The sequence below is a fragment of the Sceloporus undulatus genome, chromosome 2, assembly GCF_019175285.1.
Source record: "Sceloporus undulatus isolate JIND9_A2432 ecotype Alabama chromosome 2, SceUnd_v1.1, whole genome shotgun sequence".
NCBI lineage: Eukaryota > Metazoa > Chordata > Lepidosauria > Squamata > Phrynosomatidae > Sceloporus > Sceloporus undulatus.
This window is the reverse complement of record NC_056523.1, coordinates 74,300,681-74,320,344: the sequence shown is the minus strand read 5'-3', so window position 1 is coordinate 74,320,344 and position 19,664 is coordinate 74,300,681. Positions and strand designations below refer to the sequence as shown.

Here is a 19,664-nt window from a genome sequence, read left to right as displayed (position 1 = left end):
AGTGAAGGGAAGGAGGGGTCCTGTTGCGTGGGCTTTTGCTAGGGGTGGAGCAGTTTGGTTCAGGGGGGAATTTATGCATTGGTTTGGCTAAGAACAGGGGTAGGCAACCTGCGGCCCACGGGCCGGATGCGGCCCGGCGAGGCCTTGGGACCGGCCCCAGCCCCGGTCCTGCAGCCGATTGCCGCCGGGGCCTTTTGGCGTCTCGGGCATGGTGGGGCAATTGTCTATAGAAGCCTCAGAAACATGCATTTATCTTAACAATTTTTTAAAAATCAGCAAATTTTTTCGCATGTCCTCCATTTTTTATTTAAAAAGTGCCCTCCATTTGAAAATTTTGTCCTACATTTGTCCCGGTTTATTTATTTATTTTATTTTTAAACATTATTAAATTATTTATTTTTTGGCTTCGGCCCCCCAGTTGTCTGAGGGACAGCAACCCGGCCCCCGGCTCAAAAGGGTTGCCTACCCCTGGCTAAGAAGCTGAGTGATGTAGAATTGTTGATTCTGGAACTATCAATAAAGTGCTGTTGATTTATCAATCAAGCTGACTGGTTGATTGTCCAGGATTCTGGTCTCGCACTCTGACACCAAGTGCCATTGTAGCACAATGGAGAGACTGTTTGACTAAGAGTTCAGAGATCCAGATTCAGGGCCCCACTGAGCTATAAAACTTGGTATGTGGCTTTGGGTCAGTCACACTTCTCAGGCTGACTTAGGCCACTGAGTTGTTGTGAGGATAAAAGGAGGAGGAGGAGGAAGGTCATGCATGCTGCTATGAGCAAAGGTGAGATATAAATCTAACTTATAAATGTAACTCTCCCCCATGTTCATACTTGCCTCGCCATAGAGGAACCTGTGGCCTTGCTGTTGTTGAGATTAGTAGCTCATCAATATCTGGAGATGTGTGGTTCTCTCTCCTATCACACTCTCCCTCTGTTCTCTCACTCTCTGTCTTCTCCTTCCCCTTCCCACTGCCCTTTTCTCCCAGATGTTGGAATTTAGCTAATGAGAAATCTTTTCAGAATGGGATTATAGGTCATCCTAAACATATGGATTAGGAAAGATGGAAAATGGGCCCCTTCCCTATGAAATTGCTATGGAACCTACTGGTTTATGTCTTCATGTTAGACACATATATCTGCAGTCAATTGTGATAAAATTCTCCCAAAGTGCTGAAATCTATATATCCATAGCACATTGTAATAAAATATCAGAAGGCTACCATGATCAGGGGTGTTTTTGCTGAATAAGGTTTCTAGGTATAGGTACAAACTTCATCTGCAAATTCGAGGAAAAGCTTTGTTATCACTGCTGCCAACAGCACATTCCCATCTCTCCTTTTTCTCTCTCTCTTTGAAAAAAAAAAGTGCAAAAGAAATGCAAGTCCTGGATATGGAATTCTGCTTGTGTGTGACCTCAGTTCTTCCTGCAGCTGCTGTAAGAATATTCCATGGGCAACACAGTACCCACTGAAACCATATTTTCCTTCACTGTAAAAAGCAGGGTTATCCTGACCTGACCTTATTAAAGGAGACAATTCAACATGTTCTAATTCTCCCATAACATTTTTTCAAACCCATATGCTATCCATTTCTTGCCTTCAGGTCATTCTAGAGTGCCAAGAAACACTGGTTGTTGATTTTTCATTGTTTCTAGTAAAATCAACCATATTCCAGAAGAACTGTGGCTTCCGTCCCACAGGTTTTGAAGAAAATCCACATGAGCAATTCTTACCATCAGACTTATTGAAGGTGCACCTTTTAGAGTGGCTGGTTGAGGAATGAGATGACCAAGCCAGCCAATACCATTGAGGAGTGGTGAAATGAAAGGGTTGTGTTCAGCCCATACATTAATTTATGAGATAATGTGAAGTTCTCATCTGGGACAGGGACACACTGTGCTGAAACTGCACTCTTGTGAAAATTCCTAACCATTCAACAACAGGATATTTGTTGTTTTGCTACCATTATGTTTTTGGAGAGATTAATTTTTGGGGTAATTTGTATAAAGTACAACCCAAAGGAGATGAAGCAATCAGAATCACAATATGAAAACTTCACAGAAGTGGGAATAAGTCCTTAATATGAGCTGCATCTGTGGCACAGAGAGCACAGTACACAACATATGCAAGGAGGAGTATAAATAATTGCATTTATTTTCATGCACATTTTGCAACAGGGAGGAATGCTGGCACAAGTGGTGCTTATCAGGTAAATCTATCTGTGCTGAAATCTTAGGAGCTGAACAGACTGGCAGTTTGATCCAGCTTTCCAGCAGCATGGGGGCATGGCGACTGCACGCCTCACATCCCGACTGCTCCCAATCTGGCCTCATGCTGCCTGCCCAACCAGACAGCGGACAGCATTGGGGCATTCCTTCAGTAGAGCAACCAGATGCTGCACCCCGCAGGAGCAGAAAAGAGCCATGGCAGCTAAAAGAGCACTTCTTTTCCTGCCCAAAAAGGAACTGCATTTTGCTGCTCTTTTTTGGCCCTGAAAAACTCCGAATAGGGGCTGCGATGTGCGGTTGCCGCGGCCTCAATCCAGCACTCCAAGGGGTGGCATAGAGCTGCCCCTTTTATGGCCATCTGTTTCAGCCCACAGTTTACATCACATCTGTATTCTTGTGGTCATAAAAAGTTAGATGTTATAACTGTAACCTGGTTTGACAGTAAGATTAGCCAGAGTGGGAATCATGTTACCCTTCAGATGTTACAGAACTGCAACTCCTAGCATCGTTCAGCATTGACTGTGCTGGCTAGAGCTGCTGGAACCTGCAGTCTAAGAATATCTGGAGGCCAACACAATTCTCATCCTTCATGCCTTATGAAGGATGAGAAGTGTGTTGTCCTCCAGATATTTTAGCAAGGGAATAGATTTTAAGCCATCCGATTTGGGGAAAGAATTTCAGTGCCTAGATTTGCTCTTCAATACAAAACTTTTGAAATGTTCCTAACCTGATGATATGTAGCCTTTCCTTTTTATTATTGGTACTGTTGTGCCTTTGTAAAAATGTAGACTCACAAGAAAATATTTTTTTCTGGATATTTTCTCCTCCCCCCCCCCCCCCCCCCAATATAAGCCATTGTTCTTTATGTTAAGAAAATAAATTCTGAAATGTTTGTGATCATGGACTGGGAAATTTCATTCCTCTTTGAATGGAAAGGAGCAACCTGCAAGCTTATAGAATCATGTGTGTGTGTGTGTGTGTTTTAGAATGAGTGTATCCGATATCAGCCACTACTCTAGAATTAATGTTCTGTAACAAACCTGCACTGACTTCTCTGCCCCAGGTGCTACATTTTGTTTACAGCCTCCTGTTTCCACAACAACTCACTGTTCTGTCACACAAATGCATTGATGAGGGGGAATAGCTGGGAAAGATGGATGAGTTTCTTTCCAAGCTTTGGAAGGCTCTGCTGCTCTGTGACCCACTTTCTGGTTGTGTGTTTGCCAGAGTAGAGAGTATGTAAATGCCCAGGTGCCTGGGCAAGTCTCTCCTTATTTCAACACTTTGAGTTTAAATGAAGACTGTGATCCTAGGGGCAGAGACCTGGGAGCAATTTAGGGGCACAGACCTGGAACACTGAAGTTAATGCTGCTAATGTCTGAGTCAGTATAATGTCTAAGTCAGTATATGCAGCGTAACTGGAAAACGTGTTAGAATGTAGATTCCACTGCAGTAGTTATAAACTTTCCCACTACTACCTTAATCTTCAGCACAGTATCTACTGTATATTTCTTACTTTTCTCTCATCATTCCCCCCACATGTGCGCGCACACACACACATATTCTGTTGCTGCTTTTCCTACTGGACAAATTATTAGAAGACAATAATTTCACTTCTCTGACTCCCCATCCCCCATGTTTTGGTCTTTATTCCCTTGTTACTTATATTTGTACTGGATGTTGAAGAACATATCTACTGATACTCTTAATGATGCTGCTGTCAGCATTATGTTCCTTCAAAGGAAAAGTGGCTAATTCAACTTTGAGCTATCTCAAAATTGCCCTATATTGGAAAACTCTATAAATGTGGAAGGCTAGTGTGAAAGATTTGAGCCTTGCATTCTGTTAAACTCACTAATTTGTACAATGCACGATGTCAAGTTGGAGCAAAAGTGTTGCCTTAAAAACTACTAGCATTTCTAAATTGTGAAGGGGAGTATCTGTCCTTCAACACAACAACCTTACAAAGTGGCATCCTTGCTAGTTTTCTAAATGCAGTTAGATTTTTCTTTTTTCCCCTTTATTTATTTATTTTGCCAAAATAGGGGGAATGGGTTGATTTTGCCACAGCCAGACAGTTCCATATGGTTTCTTTTTGCTGGACATGTATGTCCGATCTTATAAAGGGAGCAGTCAAAATAATGCTTTGCACAGAATGGCAGTGTGGATGGAACAGGAAGTCTTAGGCTCTTTACAGACCGCCAAAATATGGCGGTCTGCCGGCGCTGCTCTTTGCTGCATGAGGGAGCCGCTGCGTGCAAACCGCGCGACTCCCTCGCGCAGCAAAACAGGAGCTCCAAAATGGAGCTCCTTCTCGCGGCTCGGCTATGATGCCGCGAAGCGCCGCTGGCGCACTCGTGACATCATAGCCGCTGCGACACGTGTGGAAGCACAGCGTCTGCTACCTAAAAATGGCGATGGCGGTGGCCGTCTGGAACGGCCACCGTCATTTTTTACGCGCAGAGCGCGTGTTAGGGTTAGGGAGGTGCAGAAGCACCACACCTCCCTAACCCTAGTACACGCTCCGCGGGTACTATAATGGCGGTGTGTAACCCGCCTTAGTACTTTAAGCTTATTTTTCTGTACATGTCTGATACGCAATTCCAGGATCTTCCATTTTCCGAATAATGTGCAAGTTCTGAACACAAGGGAAATTCACAACTTGTGTTATGGATGAAATGGTGCTGGCAGAGGATAACAGGTGTCCAGGTTTTGTGCTCCCTGTATACTGAATAACAGGGTGGAATGATCACAGTAATTGATTTTCCCTGCTAGGAATTGGTCTCCCTTGTTGTGGATGAAGAATGCAGGAAGAGATTGCTCTCTGCAATCTGCAAAGAGCCCAGGCTGTCCCCAGAAACCAGTGGCCTTGTGATCCTGGAGATTGGCTGTGGCTCAGGGGCAATTGCTCTCAGTCTTCTGAAAAAACTACCTCATGTGAGTGACACATTTGTTCATAAAAATAATGTGTGGATCCCCTTTTCACTTGGACTACTGAAAACAAGTAGAAGGAAGAGCCACTGCTTACAAAACCTCATAACATTCTGAGGCTTCCTTGGATCCTGTTTTGGGAGAAAAGTGGGATGTTGTGAGAAGAGTGAGATGCTTAAATAAACAAAAAGGAAAACCAGATTGTATCCTAGTTTTGAGGTAATCCTCACTAGTTTTCAATTGTCCAAAGGGCACTTAAATTGGGAACTAATTGTTCCTGGTGGAATTGCAAAAAAATTATGGGATGTGGAAAGACTGGCCTAGTGATTAAAAGGCCAGTGCTGGGAAGTGTAAGGGAGGTCATGATAGAGCTGGATAAAATAACGCATGGCATGCAGAAAGGGAAAGGTTTCTGATAATACTAGCCCTGTTTAAATACTTGAAGGGATGTCATATTGAGGAGGGAGCAAGCTTGTTTTCTGCTGCTCCAGAGAATAGAACCCAGAACAATGGATACAAACTGCAGGAAAAGAGATTCCACCTCAACATTAGGAGGAACTTCCTGACAGTAAGGGCTGTTTGACAGTGGAACACACTCCCTCGAAGTGTAGTGAAATCTCCCTCCTTGGAGGTTTATAAACAGAGGCTGGATGGCCATCTGTCGGGGATGCTTTTATTTAGATTTCCTGCATGGCAGGGGGGTTGGACTGGATGGCCCTTGTGGTCTCTTCCAGCTCTATGATTCTATGAATCTGAATGATACAGGATTCAGGACAGAGGAAAAAACACCAGATATATAAACGGTAAAATTTGTTGCCACAGGATGTCACAATAGCCACCAACTCAGTTATTTTAAAGGGTTAAAACTATCAATAGCGTTGCCTCATGATGGCCTCCAATGTCAGAAGCAGCATAGCATTGTTGCCTTTATTTTTCTGATTTTCAATTTCCCATGGGCATTTGGACTGCCACTGTGAGAAGAGTTATTGGGAGGGCTACAACTCCCCAAAGCCCCTTGCTATGATGAGGGGACTCTAGAGTTTTAGTACAAAAGCTAACTTTTTGAGCTCTTTGGAAAACAGGATTCAAGAGTATGTTGAACTTTGGTCTCATCTGGTCAGGCTTTTTTAATTTTCTTAGAACAAGGTTGCTCTTTTCAGAACGTGTAACATATATCCCACATAATATGAATGAGCAGAAAATATAGAAATGTAACACACAGTAAAATGGTCATATGTTCTCAGTTTTTAAGCCCTTTTGTCATACAACTATTATAAATTTAGTATGTTTTCCAGAACAATGATCTAGCTCCCCACAGCTGCTCTTTTCATCAAGGACATTCATTTTTACCTGAGAAATGTTTCATGTTGGCTTCTGTTGTGCTTTTTCCCCCTCTCCTATCCTCAGAGCAAGGTCATTGCTGTTGATAAATCAGAAGCTGCTGTGAATCTCACCAAGGAAAATGCAGAGAGGTAAAAATTGCACATCCTGTATGCTAATGTTGAACACCGCTTCACTGAGCTGGCACTTTATATAATCAAAACAGAAAAAAATGCAATGACCCATGTTTAGGATTGAGCCTGCTTGGTGGGTATAGAATGCTGACTGATTCTTGGAAAGGCTGGGGAAGATTAGATAGAATGGAGTATCTGAAATCCTGAATAGGAGCACTTTATATTGTAGCATGATGTTTGTTACAATTTATTTCTTTGTTCATCAGGTTTCCCACTGCAAAGGGCTCTGGAGGCTGCCCATGAGACCAGCACATATATATTTGCTTTAATAAGTAACCAGCTTATCTTACCTAGCATTTGATTTATCATATGGCTGAATCCAAATACAGAATACAGTGAGTTAATTAAAACAATGCTTTAAAAAAATCTTCTGTTTTAGGGAAGAATTAGGGCACTTAAACTTTCACTTATGTGCCAGAAAGCCTAGGAATTGCAAATTAAGGCACCTAGGTTTAAACATGCAAACTCTTTAATCAGTAAACACATTTAACTGTTTGTCAAAGTATGGTCAATTGCCACATAGCTTTGAAATACACATACCCCTTGAGTCTCCCTTATCCGAAATGCTTGAGTCCAGAAGTGTTTTGGAAAATTTACATATACATAATAAGGAGACAACTTGGAGATGTGGCCCAAGTCTAGACATGAAATCATTTATGTTTCATATACACTTTATAAAACATAGCCTTGAAAGTAATTTTATACATAATATTTTTAATAATTTTGTGCATGAAACAAAGAAAGTGAACTACCAGAAAGCAAAGGTGTCACTACTTCAGCCACCCATGTGGACAAATTTGGATTTTGAAGTATTTTGGATTTCCAGAGAAAGGAGTCTTGACCTGTACTGCTTTTCTTTTACCTTTTAGGCCTGATTCTTTTTCTCTACAAGTACTAGTGGCTGTATCCTAAGATTGTGCTTTATGAATGCAATCAAAAAGAGGAGAAAACTTTTTCTCAAAAAATGAAGCCTTTGGGAGATTTTTTCAGAAAATATTTTATGCAGTTTCTTAATTGAGCTCAGTCCTTGAAATTTTAATAATTAATGCAGCTCAACATTAGATGTATGTATGTAGTACTCAGGTTACCTTTATGCTTATGGTGACCCCATGAATTTCTTAGGCAAGGAATAGTCAGAGGTAGTTTTGCCAGTTCCTTCCTCTGAAAAATAGCCTATAGCACCTGGTATTTTTGGTGGTCTCCCAACCAGGATTCACCTTGCTTAGCTTCCAAGATCAGATCTGGTGTCTTTGGGGTATATGCTATATGGCAATTATCAGGCAGTATATTCAAGGGTAGCCATGTTGGCCATGAATCAACATACAACAAAATCCAGAAGGTACAAGCAGTGATACCTTTATTGGGCCAACTCCAAAACATTAAATACATTGTGCAAGTTTTTGAAACTTCGCTAGCTTATTCATCAGGCAAAAATGTTAAAAATCATACAGGAGAGAAAGAGTGAAGATGTTAGAGTCACAGGCCTACATTCTGTCTCTAATCGTCCACTGTTGTCAGTTAAGAGAGTACAGATACTTAGGTATTTCAGTGCAGGCAGAAGCCACTCTCCTTCCTGGCCAAGTGAGGATTAGAGACAAAAGTTGTTAAAAGACAGGTAATAACATTTCAACTCCATTAGCAACAAAAATGTAACTTCCCAACTGTCCCTGCCCTGTGTGAGTCTAACTGCTCCTTTCTTAGGCAAGAAATCACTGAATTTCTCAGTCTCTGTACTGTTACATCTGGAAAAAAACTTTTAGGTGCTGTATAGGTAAAACATGTCAGTTGTAGGCCAGTGAAAGAGTTTTATCTTTGTTGGAGGTAGAAAACCTTAAACAGTTAAGTCCCAATCATTTGGCTCCCTTTAGCTTTAAGGTTCCCCTCTTGCAGCTAAATTGGGTATCTTCAAATCCAGGAAACATACGCAGGGGTAGCCATGTTGGCCATGCAGCAAAATACAACAAAATCCAGAATCCACAAGCAGTATATCTTTATTGGGACAACTTCAAAGTATAGAATACCACCACAGGGAATAGTCGCTGCTAAACCTTAGAGGATGCATGTGGTGGGGGGGGGACTCCTTGCTGAAGGGTACAGAAGCAGTGGTTTGTGGGCCTGACAAGATATCTCTGGAGGAGTGTTGTCTCCCTGGGGCAAAGATCTGTGATGTGACAGAGAGGCTGACAAAACTTTTCAAGCCTACTGACCATTACCCCTTCCTTTTGGTCCACTTGGGAACCAATGATACTGCAAGGCACAGCCTTCAGAATATCAGAAGGGATTATGAGGCTCTGGGTAAGAAGCTGAAATAGCTGGGTGCACGGGCTGTCATCTCATCTCTTCTCCCAGTTGATATAAACAACTGGCTCTGCAGATGGTGCCACCAAGAACAATTTGGATTCTGGGATCATAGTCTGCGGTTCCATGAGGAGGGACTTCTTGCAACTGATGGGTTGCATCTCTAGTTGGCAGAAACAATTTTGCCAATAGTCTCAAAGATTTTGATCAGGAAGGCTTTAAACTGAGTTATGTGGGGGAGGGAGACAGTATTCTGGAAGGCAAAAAGGCTGGAGAAGATAGTCAAACTGTCAGAGAGAACAAGGCAAACAGTGCAAGGCCCAACAGTGGGAGGCGGAAAAAAAAACTTGCACAGGCAGCAAGTAAGGAGGACCCATAGTCTTAGATGTCTTTACACTGATGCACAGAGCATGGGAAATAAGCAAGATGAACTTGAACTCCTAGCACAACAAAGCAAATATATAATAGGCATCACTGAAACCTGGTGGGATGAGTCTCATGATTGGAATGTAGGAATAGAAGGGTATAACCTTTTTAAGGGAAATAGGCCAAACAGGAAAGGAGGAGGGATAGCATTATCGAGATGTAGACACCAGAGATCCAGGGCATCAATCCTGGAAGCCAGATGGAGAGCATCTGGATAAAAATTAAAGGAGAGGGAAACAACAGGGATGTTACTGTGGGAGTCTGCTACAGACCCCCCAGTCAGATGATGCCTTTCTAGAACAAATGACCACACACTCAGAAAGAAGAGATGTAGTAGTGAAGGGTACTTCAACTATCCTGATATTTGTTGTCAAACTCAGCAAAATCCTCAAGGCCTAGCAAATTCCTCACTTGCCTCAAAGACAGTTTCCAAAATGTGGAAGAGGCAACAAAGGGGTCAGCTATTTTAGATCCGATCCTAACCAACAGGGATGACCCAGTTAATGGGGAGCAAGTGGTGGGATCCTAAGGTGGGAGTGATCATGTTCTTCTGGAGTTTGTTATACAGTGGAAAGGAGAAGCCAGGCATAGTCAGACACACTTTCTAGACTTTAAGAGAGCTGAGAAATACTGAGGGTGATCCCATTGGCAGGAATACTAAAAGAGAAGGGAGTTCAGGGCAGATGGGTGTTTCTCAAAAGGGAAATACTGAAGGTACAATTTAAAACAGTTCCAATGAGGAAGAAAAATGGGAGGTGTCTCAAGAAACCAGGATGGATGACTAAGGAACTTTCAACTGAGCTAAGTTTTAAAAGGAAGAAGGAGGAAATGGTAGGGCCACTGTGTGGAGAACATGACAGAATGCTAACAGGGGACAGAGAAAAGGCAGAATTATTCAACAGCTTCCTTGCTTCAGTCTTCTCAGAAAAGGCAAAGGGTGCTCAACCTGAGGAAAACGGAGCAGAGGGCAGAATGGGGAATTTAAACACAAAATAAGTAAAGAGGTAGCACAGGAATATCTGGTTAATCTAAATGAATATAAGTCTCCAGGACCAGATAAACTACATCCAAGAGTATTAAAAGAACTGGCAAATGTGATCTCAGAGCCATTGGCAATAATCTTTGAGAACTCCTGGAGAACAGGAGAAGTCCCAACAGACTGGAAGAGGGCAAACATTGTCCCCATCTTCAAAAGGGGGAAAAAGAGGATCCCAACAATTATCATCCAGTTAGTCTGACAGCAATACCAGGAAAGATTCTAGAGCAGATCATTAAACAGAGAGTCTGTGAACATCTAGAAGGCAATTCCACAATGGGAGCAAACTTGTTTTGTGCTGCTCCAGAGACTAGAATGTGGAACAATGGATGCAAACTGCAGGAAAAGAGATTCCACCTCAACATTAGGAGGAACTTCCTGACAGTAAGGGCTGTTTGACAGTGGAACAAACTCCCTCGGAGTGTAGAGGAGTCTCCTTCCTTAGAGGTCTTCAGACAGAGGCTGGATGGCCAACTGTTGGGGATCCTTTGATTTAGATTTCCTGCATGGCAGGGGGTTGGACTGGATGGCCCTTGTGGTCTCTTCCAACTCTATGATTCTATAAAGAAGTCAACATGAGTTTCAGAGAAACAAGTCATGCTCCAGTGGCTCTGATCCTACCTCTCGGGAAGATTCCAGATGGTGAGGCTGGGAAACAGTTGCTCTCGTAAAAGAGAGCTGACATCTGGTGTCCCTCAGGGCGCCATCCTGTCCCCCATGCTGTTTAACATTTACATGAAGCCGCTGGGACAGGTCATCTGGGAACATGGAGCATGGCGTTATCAGTACGCTGCTGACACCCAGATCTACCTCTCCATGTCTCCGACTGATACAGTGACTAAGGAAGGCATCTCTCCTCTGGATACCTGCCTGGGGTTAGTAATGGGCTGGATGAGGGAAAACAAACTTTAGCTGAATCCAGAGAAAACAGAGGTACTCGTGATAGGTACCCCAAGTCCAGGCAGGGAGATTTGCCATCCAGTCCTGGATGGGGTCACACTTACCCTAAAGGACAAAGTTCGCAGTTTGGGAGTACTCCTGGATTCATCTCTACGGTTATCATCTCAAGTAGATGCGATGGCCAGGAGTGCTTGGTATCATCTTCAGCTGATACGCCAACTGCGTCCCTACCTGGATCGAAAGGACCTTGAAACTGTAGTACACACACTGGTAATCTCTCGCTTAGATTTCTGTAATGCACTCTACATGGGGCTACCTTTGTACCAAGTTCAGAAGCTTCAACTAGTCCAAAACACAGCAGCCAGAGTGGTCACTGGGACCTCAAGGTCAGACCACATAACACCTGTACTAAAATCTCTACACTGGCTGCCAATCAGCTTCCGGGCCCAATACAAAGTGTTGGTTATTACCTTTAAAGCCCTACATGGCTTGGGCCTGAGTTACTTGAGGGAACGCTTCTCCCTATATAATCCGCCCTGCACTCTCAGAACAACCGGGAAGAATTTACTTGAGCATCCCAAGGTGAGATTAACAACTACTCACCAAAGAGCATATACGACTATGGCCCCTACGCTTTGGAATAATCATCTGGAAGAGCTCCAACTCATTTCTACCTTGGATGCCTTTAAGAAGGTATTGAAAACTTACCTCTTCCGGCAAGCATACCCCCCTGATCTTCTATAAAGAATTCCACCTCTTGAATAGAAGTCTATTTCAGGATGTTAATGAGATTTTTACATTGTATTAAATGTTCTTAGATAGCACATGTTTTATATTACAATTTTAAATAATTGTTATTAGAATTATTGTTGCATTGTTGAATTGCATATTTTGACTGTAATCCTGCATCAATCTGTCAGGACAGGTGGGGAAACAAATAAAAATTATTATTATTATTATTATTATTATTATTATTATTATTATTATGTTAGACTAATCTAATCTCTTTTTCTTTTTTTAAATAAAATTGGTAGATGTAGGGAATGCTGTGGATATAGTATATCTTGATTTCAGTAAGGCCTTTGACAAGGTTCCCCATGACATTCTTGCAAACAAGTTTGTAAAATGTGCGCTAGACAAAGTAACTGTTACATGGATTTGGAACTGGTTGATTGGCCAAACCCAAAGGGTGCTCAACAATGGCTCCTTTTCATCCTGGAGAGAAGTGACCAGTGAGGTCCCACAGGGCTCTGTCCTGGGCCCAGTGCTGTTCAACATCTTTATCAATGACTTGGATGACAGAATCGGGGGCATACTTATCAAATTTGCAGATGACACCAAATTAGAAGGAGTAGCTAATACCCGAGAGGACAGGCTCAAAATTAAAAAATGAACTTAATAGACTACAAACCTGGGTCAAACCTAACAAAATGAAATTCAGTACAGAGAAATTTAAGAAATTCAGTACACTTAGGGCAGAAAAATGAAATGCACAGATATAGGATGGGGAACACCTGGCTTAACGAGACTACATGTGAAAGGGATCTGGGGGTCCAAGTAGACCACAAGTTGAACATGAGTCAACAGTGTGATGCAGCAGCTAAAAAGGCCAATGCGATTTTAGGCTGAATCAATAGATATATCGTGTGTAGATCAAGGAACGTCATAGTGCCACTGTTTTCAGCTTTGGTCAGGCCCTACCTGGAATACTGTGTCCAGTTTTGGGCACCACAATTCAAAAAGGATGTTGAGAAGCTGGAGCGTGTCCAAAGGAGGGCAACTAAAATGGGAAAGGGTCTGGAAACCATACCCTATAAGAAATGACTTAGGGAGCTGGGGATGTATAGCCTGGAGAAGAGAAGGTTAAGAGGTGATATGATAGCCCTGTTTAAATATTTGAAGGGGTGTCATATTGAGGAGGGAGCAAAGCTTGTTTTCTGCTGCTCCAGAGAACAGGACCCGGAACAATGGATGCAAGCTACAGGAAAAGAGATTCCACCTGAACATTAGGAGGAACTTCCTGACAATAAGGGCTGTTTGACAGTGGAACACACTCCCTCGGAGTGTAGTGGCATCTCCTTCCTTGGAGGTCTTTAAGGAGAGGCTGGATGGCCATCTGTCAGATATGCTTCGATTGAGACTTTCTGCATGGCAGGGGGTTGGACTGGATGGCCCTTGTGGTCTCTTCCAACTCTGTGATGCTGTGATTCAATATTTAAAAAGCAACAGCAATGGAAGAGTAATGCAGTGTTATCATTTTAATGTTGCTAACCATTTAACAACAGCACATTGTTTCTTAGGCATTATAATGAACATCAGTGATTAATTGCCTTTGAAAAGCAACCTTCCAATCTCTGACTTTGACAAAGTAGTATAATATAAGGTCTCATTAAAATCATTTATCATACGTTAATGAAAAAGTCTGGTCAGATGCAATAATTTTAATTTTAAACAGATGTATATGGTCTTCCCAAATTCTCTTGGACAACTTGATTTATTGACGGCATCACAAGTCAGTAAGTGTAACTGAGTGAGGAGCAGATGTACATACAGTGGGCCTGTAGAATTCACTGGAGTTTGGTTCCAGACACACACACACACCCCATGGATACCTAAATTCATGGATGCTCAATCCCATTATTGACACTGGGGTGGTAAAATGGCTTCCCTATAACATAGCAAAAATCTAGGTTTGCTTTTTCCTCCCTCTTTAAATATTTTCAAGCGGTGGAAGTCTACTTGTATATGACTTTCTTTGAGCCTATAAGTACTACCTCTGTGTGTGTGTGTGTGTGTGCCTTCTCTTCTGGTTGGTGGGAACATTTCTTTCTTGCCCTTTCTGCAGTGCTGAGACCCATCTGAGCTGTTGCAAATAACCAAAACACTCTGTTGTAAGACTGGTAAATAATCATTGGTGTAGTACATATGCAGGATCACACATTTCAGGAGAAGAGCGCGATATCTGGTTCATAGATTTAGTTAACTCTCCTGAAAGTGGAAGGAAACATGAAGGATAACTATGGCAATGCAAAAGGCCTGAAGCCACCATATGAACTTCTTTTATCAGTTGTATTAGCTAAGGTAGGGATATTATGGTAGAAAAAAGTTTGCAGTTGGGTACATAAATCTGCTCTATCCTGAGTTAGATACTTGATCCATTTAGCTCATTGATGTGTAAATAATAATAATAATAATAATAATAATAATAATAATTTATTTATAGCCCACCCAATCACAAGGAATCCGGGCAGGTTACAACAATAAAAATGTAGAGAATATAATAAAATAAAATACAAAAATTAAATAAAATACAAAAATTAAATAAAAGAGAGTGACGTTAGTTACAGTAATTCACAGTTACGCCTGATGGAAATTGGGCCTGTCTTTTTCACTCCCTCCCAGGTCTGACGTTGACAGTTGGGACGGAGGGAGGGCTCCTCTTCTTGAGGCAAGAATATAATTTTTATTAATTTTAATTTAATTCTTCTCATTAATTTAAGAGAAGAATTGGTGGACAGAGTGACGTAAGTCACAGTAAACAGGGAGAGGAACTAGGTAGGGAAGGTCTGCCAGAAGAGATCCAAGCGTCTTCTTAAAGGCTGTAAGAGTAGAAATGTCGCGGATCTCCTTCGGCAGGTCATTCCATAGCTTCGGAGCTGCAATGGAAAAGGCCCTGTGGGTGACTGAAGTTAGCCTAGATTTTATTGGCTGAAGTAGATTCTTCCCCAAGGACCTTAGAGTGCGGAACGGACAGTACAGAAGAAGGCACTCCCTTCTTTAGGGCTTTAAACATAATCACCAACACCTTGTGCCTTGCCCGGAAACTAATTGGCAGCCAGTGAAGGGATTTCAAAACCATTGTTATGCGATCATTATGAGAAGTACCTGTAATTAACCTGGCTGCCATATTTTGTACAAGCTGAAGTTTTCGAACTTGGCACGAGGGTAGCCCCATGTAAAGTGCATTAAAGAAGTCCAATTGAGAGGTGACCAGCACATGTACTACTGTTTCAAGGCCTCCCTGCTCCAGGAAGGGGCGCAGCTGGCGTATCAGCCGAAGCTGATAAGAAGTGCTCCTGACTGTCACATCCACCTGAGCTGTCAGGTGAAGCGACGAGTCAAGGAACACCCCCAAGCTGCGGACAGAGTCTTTCAGGGAAACTGTGACCCCATCCAGAACTGGCTCACATAATTCCATACCTAGGCTTGGGTTTCCTATACTTTGCCTAGTTCTGAATTGAATAAGTGGAGTGCATGTCAAAAATATTTTGCACTTCAAAAACAAAATTCTCTTCCCTTTTCAGTGATCATTTGCAAAAGAGTTCAAAACTATTTAGTAAGAGGCAAATATTTGCAGGGTTTGGAGAAAGAAAAGATGGCAAACATCTGCTCTGCCTCAATAATAAATGATACTGTCTCTTGCCCATGGCAAAGAACCCAGTGGAGTCAGGAGACAGCTGGACATCATCCATTTTGCCCCAAGTACTGTAGTCATGCAAACTGTCCACACCTAGGTCTGGAGTGAAAGTCTCTTGCCAGAGCTTGCTGGCAAATAGTAAAGCCTGCACACCACCTAACTCCTTCATCCCCACCTCCAGTAGAGCAGTATTAAGTCAGGATAGCAGGAACTGCAAACAAGCAATTCAAATCTGTAGAAGTGTAAGGGCTTTGTACAGATATATTTTTGTACCGCTACCACAGTGTCATCATTCACATCAGCATAAAATGTGACACAGGACTAACGGTAGTAACAACTTTGTCTCCGGCAGAAGTCTTCCCAGGCCTGTTATTTGAAGTTGATTTAACTAGTAATTCCAGGGACTGAGCCAAGACTCTTTTGTATCTCAAACATAAGTTGTATGACTGAGGCATTGTCCCTTTTAATTTCACAGTCCTTCACTTATTCATCAGTGTTGCCTAGAAAATATGAGCATTGGCAATAATATCAAATGCTGTAATGGTTAATGGGTGTAGGTTCCTCATTGCCTGATGCAGGAGAAGAAAAAGATTCTCATTCCTCAGGAAGAGGGAAAGTGGCTGACTTCCCCACACTGTCATTACTGGGAAACTTATTATTGTACTGTGAAGAATTGCAGCCTACTGTTATGTTCATGGGGCTTTTTGTTGTTGTTTTTTAAACTCAGTATTCCTCTTTGTATGGCTTGGTATACTTTGTATGTATACTGTTTATGAGTAGGTGTCAGGAAATCATGTACACAACCAAAGACTAAAGGAATAGGTCTGCTTCCATGATTCCGAAATGGTGTAATAAGTCCTTATTTTAAATTAATGTTTTGGCATTGAATTATTTTACATATTTATTTATTTAAGTATTTCCGCATCACCTCCCAGTTCCCAGAGTGATGAACAAATAAAAACCAATTAAAACAATACAAAGCTAAAACATTTTAAAAGACATTTTTAAAAACTCTGTAAAACTCCTACAAGCATCCTAAAAACAATTCTAAATAAACTTGCCCTGTTACCTTGCCTTATTTATCTTGGTTAAAAGTCTAAGGAAGAAATTAAAATAAATAGATGTAAAGGAGATATACATAAAGAGGTGAGGTAATTGGAGCAGAGCAGACTCAGCCTGTTCTCCCATGTGGCTTTTTCCATACCGATTGCTGGCCTATGAGGATCAACCACCTGAATTTTCACATTGCTTGCATGTTGCAGTTGGGCAAACTCTCTCCTTAGCTGCTGGCACAACAGAATCTGATTAGGAGCTGCTGGTGGGAAGCAAACATCCACCTTTGCAAATTCACCTTTTAATTTCATGTTATAACCTTGAGAAGCTGCCAAGACCCATCTCCCTGCAGCTGTTTTCCGTGAAGCCATCATGTTAAGCCATGTTATCTTCTAATCTAAGCTGACTGTGAGCTCGCCCTCCTTTTAAAGCTGTGTGTTATCATGTTAGTGCATCCCTATAGGCAACACTTGATAGAACCATTTTCTGCTAATGAACACCACACCTGTATCTCCCAAAGGCCTCTCATTAAAGACTAGTGCATTTTCTTTTCTGTCTTTCTTTCTCCCTCCCAGTTTTGCCCCTTGTCAGGATTTGCTTTGTGCTTCAGATCCCTGGTACTGAATGATAATTATGTATGCATGGCCATGAGACTTGACACCACCTCCAGTTATTACCTAAATGCCATCCCAGGCTGTTGTTGATGGTTGTGTAAAGATATGTCAAACAGCTGTTCTGTCTGCATGAGTTCATAGAATATATTTCATTTCATTTAATCACATTTCATCTGCCCATCCTGTATAAAGCCTAGGGGAACATATACACAATGTTCTCCCATTTTTGCTTCACAACAGTGCAGCAGCTAGCTGAAAGTTGCATGATGAGCTCAGAGACAGAGGACATGAACCCATTCCCTGCCCCATGGTTCATGTCAAAAGCTGTCCTGTATACCAGAATGGTTTGGGTAACCCTGCACCAATATCATTGCCACTCACATGTGTCCCCGCATTTTGTACACTTATTCCATATACAGTATGGAGGACCAGTAAGTGAACATAGGAACTGTGTGTTCCTTTTGTAGTCTGTGTGGGTTTAAGAATGTCACATACAGGTCTAACACCCTGCTCCTCTTTTTCTCTTTGTGCCTACTAATTCCATAATGGCTTTATGAGCCAACTGAACGTGATGTAACTTTTCTTGGTTCTAATCAGAGATGAAGCCCTCCTTAATTTTTTTTTTTGGGGGGGGGGGGACAAGGGTGTCATCTCCTGCTCCTAAACTGCTGCATCTTTTAATAGCTGCCTTGATAATATATTTTGGACAAAGTTAGTGTCCAGACCACTTTTTTTTCTGTTGGTCTTTAGCACAAAGCCCACATAGCTCTGCTATGGATGCAAACCCAAACGGTGCTCACCAATGGCTCTTTGTCGTCCTGGAGAGAAGTGACCAGTGGGGTGCCACAGGGTTCTGTCCTGGACCCAGTGCTATTCAACATCTTTATCAAAGACTTAGATGACAGAATAGGGGGCATACTTATCAAATTTGCCGATGACACCAAATTAGGAGGAATAGCTAATACCTCAGAGGACAGGATCAAAATTCAAAATGATCTTAATTGATTAGAAAGCAGGGCCAAAGCTAACAAAATGAATTTCAATGCAGAGAAATGTATGGTACTGCACTTAGGGCAAAAAAATGAAATGCCTAGATATAGGATGGGAGACACCTGGCTGAATGAGACTATGTAAAAGGGATCAAGGAGACATGCTAGATTCCAAGGAAACATCTTTGAATTGCAAGTGGGTGTTAAATTTCCTTGACTGAAAATCTACCAGTGACCACATAGCCAAAAAGGGAGGTTCCAGCCTGCAGATTTCCCTCCCTACCTTCTGAACTAAGACCAGAAACAGAAAATGCAGGCCTATGGCTAACATCTTAAATTTTTTTTCCTGTTTGCCTGATGAAGCTAGTGTGACTTTAAAAGCTTGCAACATGAAATTGTGCATTTTGGTTGTCCCAATAAAGGTATCAGAAGATCAGAGTTCAGTTCCCTGCATGAGCATAAAACCCCACTGGGTGACCTTGGGCGATTACATGGAGGTACACAACAACAACAGCCTGTGTGATCAGGAATTTCCAACATAAAATTCATGCCAAGCAATGGAGAGAGTACTGAACTCGTGAGACTGAGGTTGAAAATTCACCCATTGAGTCTTGGCTGATCATAAGTGCCTTAGTAGTTCTGAGTTTTGAGTCTTTGAAATGGGAATTATGATGGCATGCAGCATGAATAGTAGCTTAATGTAGAAGTGGGATTATAGAGTACAAAATTAGTTGCTTAATAGAAATTCTGGCATTATTGGTGTTTATTGCAACAGCAGCTACACAAAGTTTTATATTTGAAGTCAAGCAAACAACACAGATACTCTGCAGTTAGATAACTTACCTGTTTATTTACTATCATATGTTTTTGTACCTGGGTGTGAAGGGTTTTAAGAGTGTTTTCAATTATAAAATGTAAGATCTCTTCTCAGTTTGAATCTGCAGGACAGGGTCCATGTTCTTCATCATGATGTCTCTTCATGTAAGTCCCTTTTCTATTTGCTCTTGTTCATTTTAAACTGAACATGTGATATCTGTTTTGCATGAAAATACACAGGCGCTGCAAAAGCATTAACAGTTTAATTATTTCAGTCATTGTCTTTATTTAAACCCTGCTTTTTCCCAAGACTCACACTCAAAGTGTCTTACAAATTAAAAAAATACCATGGGTAGCTAAAAACGTAAAATCTTAAAATAATATTATACTATCCATAAAATTAAAACCATTGAAAGCATTAATTATTTATTTTTTTGTCGT

At 41.7% G+C, this 19,664-nt stretch overlaps 2 protein-coding genes across 9 annotated transcripts in view; one reads left to right on the top strand and one right to left on the bottom strand.

The window, feature by feature from the left end:
• Positions 1-19,664, bottom strand: part of C2H3orf18 (chromosome 2 C3orf18 homolog) — a 504,125-nt gene that overhangs the window by 46,966 nt on the left and 437,495 nt on the right. The window lies entirely within an intron of this gene.
• Positions 1-19,664, top strand: part of HEMK1 (HemK methyltransferase family member 1) — a 61,209-nt gene that overhangs the window by 23,391 nt on the left and 18,154 nt on the right. For 4 of the 7 annotated variants that reach the window (XM_042448823.1, XM_042448822.1, XM_042448820.1 and 1 more), the window contains 3 exons: positions 5,005-5,166; positions 6,568-6,632; positions 19,339-19,388. In XM_042448823.1, coding sequence (XP_042304757.1) covers positions 5,005-5,166; positions 6,568-6,632; positions 19,339-19,388 — 277 coding nt within the window. Of the gene's footprint in view, positions 1-5,004; positions 5,167-6,567; positions 6,633-6,880; positions 9,698-19,338; positions 19,389-19,664 lie in introns of those variants that run through there. The other 3 variants (XR_006101862.1, XM_042448825.1, XM_042448824.1) reach the window with 3 other exon arrangements.